The sequence below is a fragment of the Magallana gigas genome, chromosome 1 (genome assembly GCF_963853765.1).
Source record: "Magallana gigas chromosome 1, xbMagGiga1.1, whole genome shotgun sequence".
NCBI lineage: Eukaryota > Metazoa > Mollusca > Bivalvia > Ostreida > Ostreidae > Magallana > Magallana gigas.
The window spans coordinates 8449651-8462884 of record NC_088853.1 but is presented as its reverse complement, the minus strand read 5'-3'; the positions used below and the strand labels follow the sequence as shown (position 1 = coordinate 8462884).

General features: G+C 35.5%; 2 protein-coding genes across 2 annotated transcripts in view; one reads left to right on the top strand and one right to left on the bottom strand.

Annotated features, from left to right (window-relative positions):
• Window positions 1-13234, top strand: part of LOC136275518 (uncharacterized) — a 195388-nt gene that overhangs the window by 51511 nt on the left and 130643 nt on the right. The window lies entirely within an intron of this gene.
• The window catches only part of LOC136273308 (uncharacterized), a 67327-nt gene that overhangs the window by 5969 nt on the left and 48124 nt on the right, over window positions 1-13234 (bottom strand). The window contains exons 4-5 of the mRNA XM_066077733.1: window positions 3518-3634; window positions 2743-3404 (exon numbers count right to left, since the gene is read on the bottom strand). Coding sequence (XP_065933805.1) covers window positions 2743-3340 — 598 coding nt within the window. The 5' untranslated portion in view covers window positions 3341-3404; window positions 3518-3634. The remainder of the gene's footprint in view (window positions 1-2742; window positions 3405-3517; window positions 3635-13234) is intronic.

The window sequence follows — 13234 nt, the reverse complement described above, 5'->3', positions numbered from 1 at the left end:
TGCTTATTTGACATATGTACGCTTTATCTATCATTATTGGTTTCATTATCTGATTCAAATAATTCATTGTCAATTTGAGTGATTTTTTCCAGGTGTGTTTTTCCACTTTAAACCCTATAAAATAATTACAACACTTTTTGAGCCTTTGATCTGTGTTTTATATCCTTGTGAATATAAACATCGAATGAAATTAATTATGTTATTTTGAATGAAGCGATAACATTGTACAGTGCTTTATAGACAGTTAACAAGAAAAAAGAAAGGATTTGGAAAATTGCAGACTGTATAAGATAAAACATTGGAAATAATATAGATTTTCAACATATAATTCTATTAATATTTCACAAAATTTGAACTTCCTGAAGAAAAATTCTCTGTTTTCTTTATATGAGGAAGTAGAAATGAATTATATGTAACCAAGTGATTACCAAGTGTTTAACTGAGTTTACACAGTGTTAGCTAACCAATGCATTAAATTGCTTTTCATCAACAGAATTTAACCACTGTGTTGACTCGATTACGATTTAAGACATCATTATCCTTAACACTGTGTTACATTTTACCACTTTTCAAACAAGAGGCCCATGGGACACATTGCTCAACTGAGCAACAATAGACATATTAAAATCAGCTTTACATAATCATATAAAAAATATCTGAACAATGTCGTATGATACATCCTGTAAAAAAAATCCCCTGCATAGTCTTATGTTTATCATTGAGCCTTTGTAACAGGATGATTTTACAGTCATATCCCATATAAAGCAATGCGGTTCTGGAGAAGATGATCAAACTTAAACAACTGTTCATATATGGATTATTAAACCTATATCAAACTTTGAACCCCTTATGGGGATCAAAAATTGTCAAAAATTGTCAAGAGGCAAAAGTTTAAACAATTTTACAGAATCAACAATATGTCTAAATGCTTAAACAAGGTAACGCAATATACAATAACATTAGAGGTTTTAATTGAGTAAATAAATTAAATTTTTATTCTATTGTAAAAATGGAACCCTCCAACCCCACCCCCTCCCAGCCCCCTGGTGGCCCAACCCTACTCCTGAAGATTATGATTTTGACAAATTTTAATATACACTATCTAAACTGACAAAATATACAGCTTTTCTAGACAGATCGTGTTTTAGAAAATGATTTTTTTTTAAAGTTCACACCCCCCCCCCCCCCAATGGTGGCCCCACCCTACCCCTTGGGATCATGATTTGAACAAACTTGAATCTTCCCTACTTGAGAATGCTTCCACACAAGTAGCGCTTTTCTGTCCAAATTCGTTTTTGAGAAGAAGATCTTTAAATATTTCTTTTCTATATACATTTATATATTCCTATGTAAAATTTGACCCTCCCCCCCCCCTTTCCCCCCATTGTGGCAGAATGTATTTTGATATTTTTGACGCAATGAGTTGGGAAAATTGTTTACTGTTTTATTTTCGCGCCAAATGTTACTGTCACTGAACCTTTCATAAAACATGTTATATTAAATGTCTGTCAATGACAGAATTGAATGAATGACTAAATATAGCTTTTGTTCTATGATAGTTCTTGAGAGTATCAGATTAATGTTGTTGTGTCAAATTTATAGCATTTTTATATGTCGATCGTCAGCCTACTTAGTCTGCATAGTACTTGAACTTAAGTCTTGTATATTGTATCTACATAACAGTACTTTACTGACTTGTGTCTTATATTCTAGTCACAAGCAAAGGAATTTGATGTTTACATGTATCATATACAATGTACACAGCTCCCTTCACATATTTCGAATAGTATGTTTACATGTGTGTTTAAACTCTAATGTTGATTTCTTTTCAAATTCAAATGTTCAGGGATTTTTTTAATTATCTCCCCTAGAAAAAGGGGGTGGTCCTTTATTTTAATAAACCTTAATTCCCTTTACCTACGGATGCTTTTTGCCAAGTTTGTTTAAAATTGGCCCAGTGGTCCTGGAGTAGAAAAATGTAAAAAGTTTATGAATAGAGCTCAAGTGAGCTAAATACTGGGTTCATTCATAAAATGTTCATTAAATAGTTTATAACAAATCTCAATATTTATTGGGTTTTTTTTGGAAATGCTCCTTTTGGCTCGTCGGGTTTTCTTACACAGCTTAAAAGTGTACTGGGATTTTTTTTCATCACAAACGACAAAACAGGATGATAACGTTAAAAAGTGTCTTTGGTACATCAGAATAAGGAAAAGATGTCAACATTTTCAGTTATAGATCTACACTAGAAATATGTTTTCATGCCTGTTTCTCCAGATTAAAATTTACATCTAAAGAAAAAATTATAAAATATTGGTTAATAGGTTCCAATTGTACTTTATTGGCAGGTATGTTTATTTTCATTATATTGTTAAAAAAGTGAGGGGAAACAATAAGTGATAAATACCGAGTATTTCAACTTATTTGAGATTTAATTCCGTCCTAGTGGGGGTTTGAATTTATAGACCTGCGGTATTAAATCTCCTAGCAAGAGGCGGCCAGCTCAATAACCACTCCGTCATCTGGGAAAAAAAAATAATTTCAAAGACAAACGGAATATAGCGCGTTGGTCCCACACGAGGTTTTTGAGATAGATGAGAAATACAGTAAAATGTTATTCTGTAAGGATTGTAGCGATACCTGTTGCAGAGAGAAATACACACTATACATATAATCTTTATAGGGAACATCTTTTTTCAAAAGTCCTAAATGTAAACTTTGTGTAATTATTTATTTCTTTACCTTCTAATGTTTTTATGACCGATGTGTATTCATCAATTTCTACAGTCCGCCCTTTTAGATTTGCCAGTTGTTGTAAATAGTCGGAGCTGCACCCGTTTGCTGTCACAAAATTCTGAATCCTCTGGACGACATCCTCTAAATCACTCCAAATAGCTTCAAACTTCGTATCATCAAGCTCTCCAGAGTTTACATGTGCCACATTTTCGTTTCTAAACTGTCTGATACGTTCGATGTCATCTCCAGGCTGTGTGTCAATCGCTTGTGGATCCTTTCCCCATCCGTTTGTGGGTGTCAGTGCCCTCGGGCAGAGATTTCTTATAAGTTTATAAAGCAAAGTAACATCAAACTGACTATAAATAGGAAGATAAGGCGATGTAAATCCACATTTCTTTAGTTGCTCGGAATTAAGTTTATGTGGTCCGCTCGTTAAATCATTGGACTGTCTAACTTTTTTGCAAAGATCGCTTGGTTTGATGTAAATATCCAATATGTCTATAAGAGGCTGTTTGATAACATCCACACATGCTAAAACGAGGTGGGCAAAATTTAGTTGCTTTGGTGATAAATTCGTAGAAGTCATTCTAGTTTTAATTATCATTCAGCTGTCATATCTGTAGTCCATATTTCTATTTTTTTGTTTTATGACCTCTCTTCTCTGTATTCTGAAACAAACAGAATGTTTACATTATACCCCATATGTGTATTAACTGCAAAACAGTAGGATTTCAAGAATGACCGAAAAGCATTTTGTAAAAGCTGCAAATTAAATGTTTACCTTTTCTTATCTATACAACATTGTTAATTGCGTTCTTCACAATGAGATGTTTATCCTGTCTTTCCTTTATTGATTTAAGTGTTGAAATCAACCTCCCGGATATTTAATTTTCTGGTTCTAAAAAAACACAAAAATATCAATGAAAGATTTAAGAGTTACCGATCATGAAGCAGGGCAGATGTATGCATAGGAGCGGCCAGAGAAACAGACAGACACATAGAAAGGCAGACATCGGACCAAACGTGATCAGAAAAGCTCACTTAATCTAAATAATATTTAGCTCAGTTGACAACTAAACCCCGTGCAAAGGCCCTACATAAACTAAATATGGTTAAAGGATGGGGATGTTCAAAGTTATCAAAATATATCATCATTTTCTATTTCAGGAGGGGGTGTTAAAGACAGCTCCTTGGGTCATGTACTTTACAACACTAGATGCATCATAGTGACCATAGGCAGCGGAACCTAACCATTAGGCACAAGGCATCAGGGACTGAGGGTCCACCCCCCCCCCCACCCACCCACCCCGTAAACCGTCTTTGGTTCCGACATATACACGTTTTCCAGAATCAAAATATGAGGGCTTGCGAAGAGAAGTAGATGTAGGCTATGCCTGTCCACTTCTCAAAAGAGAATAATGTAAATAGGAACTTTCTTTGTTAATGAGTTTGTATGGAAAATTATTTGATACTGTAATAGCCAAAAAATCCCAATGCAGCTTTAAGAAAAAAAAAGATCCCTTTCTTCTTATTATAACTCATATAAACATAAAAAGTCTCTACACTTACTTCATAGGTGTCTGAACCGGGGGGCTTACCCCCCCCCCTCCCCCCCCCCTTTTTTTGCAAAGTGAGACCTAACGTGCGAGTAGCCATTATTGCCGAGTACCCATTCTTGCCGATTGTTTTAAAAACAGCAAGATTTCCGCTATCTATTCGTAGTTTTCAGCTACAAACCAAAATATTATAAATAAATAATAGAATTTTAAGACACTATCAGAGTTGGGAATGAAGAAAATCTACTTCAAACAGTTCGGAACACACCTTAAAAAAGGTAAGCCTATGTAAATGTATCTCAGCTGTATCCCTGCGATGACACATGCCACTGAATCTTTGACTTGTAATCCACTTTCAAATTGATGACAGGACTTTTTTTGTATAGGTCCAAATTCGAAGAATATTTACCTCCGTGTTATGATATTTGAAAAAAAATACGCAAGATACAATTCCTACTACACAATATTTAAGAAAGAAAACCGAGCGTCTGCTTGCTTGTAAGACGCCATTTTGTTTGCAACCTGAGGCGGAGCAAAGTTTTATCCATACGCACCTGCGGTGTAAATCAGAGGCGTTGCTAATAACTTTCTGTTACTTTCATACACATTATTTCTTTTACTGGACAAACTAAAACTTGTTTAAAACGCTAAACGCTTTTATTATATAAACAACGCATTTCTTTAATTTTTAATCATTTCATGATTTGTCCCAACGTTTCCCTGTTTGTGAACATGTGGCCGCAGGGACATTGAAAAGAATATTGCTTATAATCTGATTGAATTGCGTTTAAGATATAATTTTCTATGTTATATTTTTACATTTTATCTCATTTTGATAGATTCTTTTAAATTTTTAACCTTTTTACCAATTAATTACTGGATAAATAACGAAAAGATATGAGCGGCAATAATGGGTACTCGAACTTCCTGTAAATCGAAAGTCATGGACAGGGTTTAATTTTAGGCAGAAGTAAGTTGATATTGATGAAAATAAAATAAAATTTATTCCTCAAATTTAATAAATGAACAGTGCAGAGATTTGCGTAAATTTTTTACATGACAGCTTACATGAAGAGGGAATAGAGAATAATTGTGTATTTTTCGGCAATAATGGGTACTCGCACGTTACCCATTAGGCACATAACATGATACAGGGTTCAGAGCCCCCACTTTTTCTCGCAGCAAAGATAATTGTTCCTTAATTTACCTTGAAAAGATGGAGGAGTCAGAGACATAATACCCCCCCCCCCCTTTAGGTAAAACAGCATAGCCCCCCCCCCCCCCATATTTTGGGGGAATAAGGTTTTGCTTGTCAAGATTTTTGAGGATTAGTCCAGCCCCCCCCCCCCCCCCCCCCTGAACTTTCATCTATAATACAGAAATTGAATACTGAAGTGATTTCCGCAGTCAGGTGAATTAATAACAAATCACTTGTATATAAAATAAGGTGTATTATGTGTATAACGATCACAAATTACAACACAATCAAGAGCAAACCTTCCTGTTGCTTCTCTGGTGAAATCCGCAGAAGACCTAGAAAGGACGGTAACGGGACGTTTCGCTCCTATAGACGTTTCGCGCTGAGACGTTTCGCACCTATATTATTTATTAATAAAACGATTATCAACGTGAAGATTTATAATTATGTTTATTTAGCAATCGTTATTAAGTTCAGAATCGGTCTCCTTATAAAGGTGTGAAAATTAAATTGGAGGCGCTCCATGACAAGCTAAAGAGGAGAAATTAATTATGAGACGGGTGTTAATTATGAGAACTAGCGGTTACATATACATATGCGACATGATGAAATACATCGTAATTCATCATATAAAAATTTATAACGATATATACAATATACAACTTGAAAACAATGAAAATTTAAAAAAAATACATTGTTAATTTTGCTTATTTTTAGTGTCGTTTTATCCAGGTTATATATATAAATCATCGGAAAACATTTTTTTTTCATTTATACATGTAGTGTTTTAATTTAAGTAAATATAATGAGTATATATTAATATGAAATACATCGATATCGCAATAATCATATATATTTTTTAGAACGATATAATATATATATATAATGCGATGTTTTAAGATAAATATTTATACAAAATATTAAAATTGACTGCATTACAAATCCTTCTTTTTAAATTGTCTTTGAAAAAATCTGAATTTATATAATGTACCAAATCATTATCCGCGTGCTATATATAATCATGCTTATAAAGCAATCATAATCAAATGTCTAATCAGCTTTCCCTTTTTTTAACTAATTTGGAGGCCCTCAATGTCCAGCTAGAAGTTAATGGTGTTAATTAGTTTACTGCATACCACATAATTAATAGGCGCGAAACATCTCGGGGCGAAACGTCTCGGAGCGAAAGGTCTTTCGGGGCGAACCGTCCCGCATTTGAGAGGACGCCGAGCCCGATAAAAATCAATCGAAAGTTACCCCCCCCCCCCCCTCCCCCTTGAAAGAGTAATCAGAGTATTGAAGTACTGACAGGAGAGTTGATTTTATCGATTATTATTTATCTGAAATATGATTCGCCTGACAAGTTGTTTCTTAATTTGCTTCATAATCGTGCTCTTTTATGGAATAATACTCGAAAATAAATATTTTACAAAACAGAAAAATAGTCATAAATTACGATTATAATTAATGATTCACAATATATACAAAAAATTATGATAGGTAAATAATCAATAAAACTCTTAAACAGCGAACTTTTATTCAGATGAAAAATTCGTTCCTGCTTGAAAACCCCTAATGTTAGGTAATATTGCATGATCTCAATCTCGCAAAGTTGTCGTTCATTTTCTTTTGCAAAATGTATGTTCCGATTGTAGAGAGTGATCGTATATATTTTTTGGCGTTTCCAAAAATTATGGAGATTAAAATATTTATATTTAAGAGAGGTTACAGCAGGTTTGCGCAAATACCATTGAATGACAGTTTTCCCATAGCTTACATGAATTTTAAAATAGGGCCTAATTCTTGGTAAAATTTTGAATTTCTCAATTTACCGTTAAATTATCAGACGGTCCAAACAGTTTATATTAATAGCTCAGCCTTTTGATCAAAAGCTTGGTGCATCGATTTTTAAATATTTAAGCGTAACTTTCGGCTAGGGGTTGAAAAGATTACGAATTTCTACAGATTTGACATGTGGTGTAAACAAAATTTTAAAGATATTGAATTCCGGACAGATCTTAATTACGCAATTGCGAGCTTATTATTGTAGTAAAACTATTCAACCTTTCAGTACATGTACTACTTCTATTTTTTTTTTATCTAACATTGTTTAAGATTCTGTCAAATGTTTTAACACTTTTTTCACGCGCAATAGTATACAGTTGTTGACTGGGGTCGAGGGCAACAGTTGATCTGTCGGACCGGCTCGCAAACTGTTGCCCAAGGCCGAAAGCCGCGGGCAACAATTTGCGAGCCGGTCCGACAGATCAACTGTTGCCCGAGACACAGTCAACAACTGTTTTGTTATACCTTTCTAATCAATAACACGTTTTCGCAGAATGTGACGTCACCGGTCAACATTCTTTTTTAACAGTCGATTTTAACAGTTCCAATTTAACAGTTCCAGTCCAACAGTCAAAATGCTGGACTTTTTTTCGTATAGAGTTATATAGTAACTGTTTTACAGGGGTATAACAATTTTGTCTATGGTGTCCGGATAGGGCCATTTGCGTTAGCGCGACATCGCGTTCAGATAAACGCGCTGTCGCGCTAACACACAACACGCCGTCGCGCTGAAACAACTTCGCACAACACGCCGTCGCGCTAACACACAACACGCCGTCGCGCTAACACAACTTTGCAAGTTTCACATAGTCTAGTAGGAAGTCGTGTACGGAAATATAAGACTGCGCATGCTGAATGCAATTAACGTGTTCATCACTTTTAAAATGCAGAATGAACCGAATGTGATATTCGTCTTTGGCAAAGGGCAATCACAGGGAAGACGTTACTCGTAAATATAATCTTTTGATATTTATATCTTTTAAAAAAGGTTTCATTAATCAAATGAAAGAATTTAAGAGACCGAATTTTCTCTCAATATACAACATAATATATTTTCTTCTGTCATATTGTAATTTTCACAAACTATTAATTTTTTGTTGATAAAGGAGAAGACCTCATTCGAGAATATTTCTACGGTGGGTACACAAATCTGGAGATTTGTGGAATCCAGCTTTTACGACATGAAATAGTAATCAGGTACTAATAATATCTAATTATAGATCGATCAGTATAATTATGTTGAACATTGTGTAGTAGTTGGGGCTATATGGACCGTGGATATCGGCCTGGGTAGCTCAGTGGTAGAGCTCCTGACTAGAGTTGCAGGGGTCCCGGGTTCGATTCCCGGTCCAGCCATATGCTTTCGTTGTATTTGTAGTGACCATGAACCACCCGTGGTAAGTCAGTTATTAAATAGAGCTAACAGTGTATTGTATGAGGATACTCCCGTTTTTAGGGATAATCTACTAGTAACTTCCACCCCGCTCAACAATTCTGTAGACCTAAGTGTCGATTAAAAACTGGATTATATTATGAAAAAATTACAACTGTTAGATGGTATTGCGGAATCTATAAATAAACCTGATGGGCGGGTTACCACACTGGAGAGGAGGGTCGATCTTTTTGGATAAAAAAATACAGAATTTGAGAAAACAATAGATTTCGTTGCCAACAAAGTGGACGAGGTCGAAAAACAATGCAAACGTGCCACAGAGCAGATAAAAAAATGCAACAATGCCTCAGAGCAAATGAAAAAACAAACCAAAAAGTATCAACAAGATCTCGACAAAGTCCGCGATGATATAGACAATATAGGAAAAACAAGTCAACACGACAAGCGGCAAACCAAATGAACTTATGGACCTAAAAGACCTAAAAGACACTGTACTTGACCTTAAGTGTCGATCTATGAAGAACAATCTTATTTTTACCGGTCTTGGGGGAGAAACTAATAGCGAGGACACAGAAAAGAAACTTCGGGATTTCCTATACTATGAAGTTGAAATACAGAAAAACATCGAATTCAACAATGTTCACCTCTTTGGTCGGTTTGTTCGTGGGAAGGACCGTCCTATTGTAGCACGCCTGCTGTACCACGCTGATGTATACATATCATTAAAAATTCGTATAAACTCCAAGGAACACCCTACGGGATCCACGAACAGTTCCCCAAGGAAATCGAGGACAAGCGCCGACTGTTATACCCTATCCAGAAGAGGTTCAGGAAATCGGGACACAAAACGAAGCTGGTTCGCGACAAGCTGTATATTGAGTGGAAACTGTACCTACCAGAGGACCCGTCGGGCGAACCGCAGAATACCTCAGAGGCACCTGCTGTAGCAGCGAGATCCGCGCCTTACTCGAACACTAATCGCACCAATCCGGGAGCTCTACGCATGGGTAACCCCGAGACACCGACAGCCGCCGCAAGATCCGCGCCTCACCTGGACACCGGTTGCGCCAAACCGGGAACACAGCACATTGGAAATCCCCCACCATCGACCACAGCAGCAAGATCCACGCCTGACCGTGACACTGAACGCACTCAACCGGGAGCAGAACGTAGTGATGTGCGTACCGCCAATTACCTACCGGTATGGGGTGACCATTCAGCGTAGGGATGTGCAGTGAGTGAATTGTCGTTTATATCTTGGAATATCTGTCGGTCGCTTCGTGATAAAATAAACTTTCCCGAATTCCATTCAATTATAAATGGATACGACATAATTTTCCTTAGTGAATGCTGGCTTACTCCTGGAGATGTTATAGACATAGATGGCTATGAAAAGTGTATTTTTCCAAGAAAATCAATTAAAGGTGGGGATATTGTTATCTATTGTAAACCACACCTATCTCCATATATTAGTATTGTTGAAAATATATACGACCACATAATATGGTGTAAAATTTTAACAAATGCTGAAAACAAATATATCTACATTGCTATGTGTTATTTACCTCCTGAAAACAGTGTTTTTATGAACATTTTGATATTGATACCTGTATATTCCAATTATAAGAGGAGTCAATAAGTAAATATAAAAATGTGGGCTCTGTGTATGCTACAGGAGATTTAAATGCAAGAACGGGTGTCAGAAACGATTACATAACTGATGATTTTTTGAAATATGTTGTATCTGATGGAAATCAACCATTTCATTATGAAGACACTGAAGTTCTTTGTGAAAGAAAAAAACCAAGATAAACACATCAATAATTATGGTAGAAAATTTTTAGAATTATGTAAGTCATCAGGTCTACGAATTGTTAATGGTTAGACATCCTGGGGATGTACCTGGTGACTATACTTTTTCCTGTTCTAAAGGAAATAGTGTTATTGATTATCTGTTGACCGAAAGTTCATATTTATTTAGTATAGGCCAGTTTTCTTCTGGTATATTTAATATTTTTTCTGACCATTCATCAATAAGTTTTACTATCAATGGTATTTTCCTAGAAACACACCTGCAGAGAACAAGTGTATCTTTGGGTAGAACTAATTGCAAATCAGTTAACTGGATCGATGACAATGCGGAATTTATCTTGACTGAAATTACACGAAATCAAGATTTTCTACTCGGTGAATTAGATATTGATTTCAAAAATTCTTCAGATCTCAATACTTGTATCAACAATATTTGCAGTATATTGAACGACTGTGTCATTCCTTACATGGATGTTAAAGTATCCAAAGCACAACATACCATACATAAAAATTACGCATGTGGGAATATGAAACAGGACAAACCCTGGTTTGACGAAACTTGTAAAAAACTGTTGAAAGAATACAAAGGGCTACTTCATACATACAATAAAGAAAAATCACATGAAAGCAAAGAAACACTTTTAGCTGCCAAGAAAAAATAACAAAAATACATGAAAAAATCAAAATATAAATACAAACGATATGAGGGGGACATGTTTGATTTTTTGAGAAAACACAACTCAAAAGGGGAAAAACAAGTCTGGCAAATGTAGCCTAACGTATGACGACTTCCAAGCATATTTTAAAAGACTTATTAAAGGTAACAGTGTTGACCACACAGAAAGTACTTGTGACTCTGTGAATTATAATGCCGTATATGAAGATTTAGATAAAGAAATCACCTATGATGAAATTAGCAAGGCTATTAAAAAACTAAAATGTAACAACAGTTGTAGTGAGGACTACATTGTAAATGAGTTATTTATAAGATGTAATGATATGTTGATGCCTGTGTTACATAAACTTTTTAACAAAATACAAATGTCAGGTTTATTCCCTGATGTGTGGACAAAAAGTTGTATTGTACCAGTACACAAAAAGGTGACATTGACGATGTAAACAACCACTACTGGCTCTAAAAAGTACTGAAAGTGCCATCTTTTACTGATAGTTGCTGATATTTACTGATATTGTACTGTTAGTGCTGAGAATTGCTGATATTTACTGATAATTTTACTGCTGTTACTGATAATTGCTGTTTGCTGTCTGCCACCTTGTGTATGACATTACGTAATATCCGTATACAGGAATCCATAATCTTGAGAATATTTATTCAAGAAAAAAAGTATTATTTTTATTGACAACAATATAAATAACATATTTGAATGATTTTCATATTCATCATCTTATTTGTTTCGCATTCAATTGATTAAAAAAAAGTTAATCTCTCTCTCTCTCTCTCTCTCTCTCTCTCTCTCTCTCTCTCTCCTACCATTTGCTGAAATCAAAATAGGTAACAATCGGCGAAGAATAATTTCTATTGTCCGACCTTTCACTCTTTCTCTTTTAATACATATGTAATATATCTTCTATTGCACGGCTAAGTTAAATGTTGTCATAATCTAGTTCTATTATTGTAAATCTGCCCACCCTGCTCTCTTTCTCTCTCACTCTCTCTTTCTCTTTCTCTCTCTCTCTCTCTCTCTCTCTCTCTCTCTCTCTCTCTCTCTCTCTCTCTCTCTCTCTCTCTCTTGCTCGCATATATATTATCTAGTCCTAACATTTTAGTTTCCGAGTCAAAATGGCATAACGGTATTAGCACGATAAAGTTCTATTTCAGCATCACAACCGCCATTTCAAACTGTAAATTTTTCTAAGACTACAAAGAACACCAGCTTAATATAGTGAAAAAGTGTTACGGCTTATCATGCTTTAATTCTCTCTCTCTCTTCTCTCTCTCTCTCTCTCTCTCTCTCTCTCTCTCTCTCTCTTTCTCTCTCTCTCAGATAATCTATTATAACGTATTTTGAGGCGTCAATGCAGAAAGGCATAAGCATGATTATGTCCCATTACAGTATCATAACCACCGATTGCAACAGCGATTTGATTGAAAACCTCTCTCTCTCTCTCTCTCTCTCTCTCTCTCTCTCTCTCTCTCTCTCTCTCTCTCTCTCTCTCTCTCTCTCTCTCATTAATACTTTATTCATGCACTTTTATGCGGTTATATGACCAGCGGCTACATAATTTTGAAAATAAGACACACAATTTAACTGATTTTCCTTAATCTATGAACGCTTAGATATTTAATCTCCACGCCTAAAAGCAAGCAGAAAAAAATATTTTGTATGTCTGGGATTAAGAAAAACCTCAGAACTAACAGAGAGCACTCAGCTGACTATACACACGACAGGGTGACCACGGCAAGGTGTGAAAATTGACCACCTGTGTATATGTCTGGCAGTCGCTGAAAAGATTCTTTTGTATGTCTGGGATCAAGAAAACCCTAAGAACTAACAGACAGCGCTCAGAATACATACACGACAGATCAGAATATATACACGACAGAGTGACCGTGGCAAGGTGTGAAAATTGACCACCTGTGTATATGTCTTGCAGCCTCAGAATAAACATGGCCGGGAAATAAAATGTGAAACAAAAGTGTTTGATTTTATTTTGAAAACAAAATTAGTGATT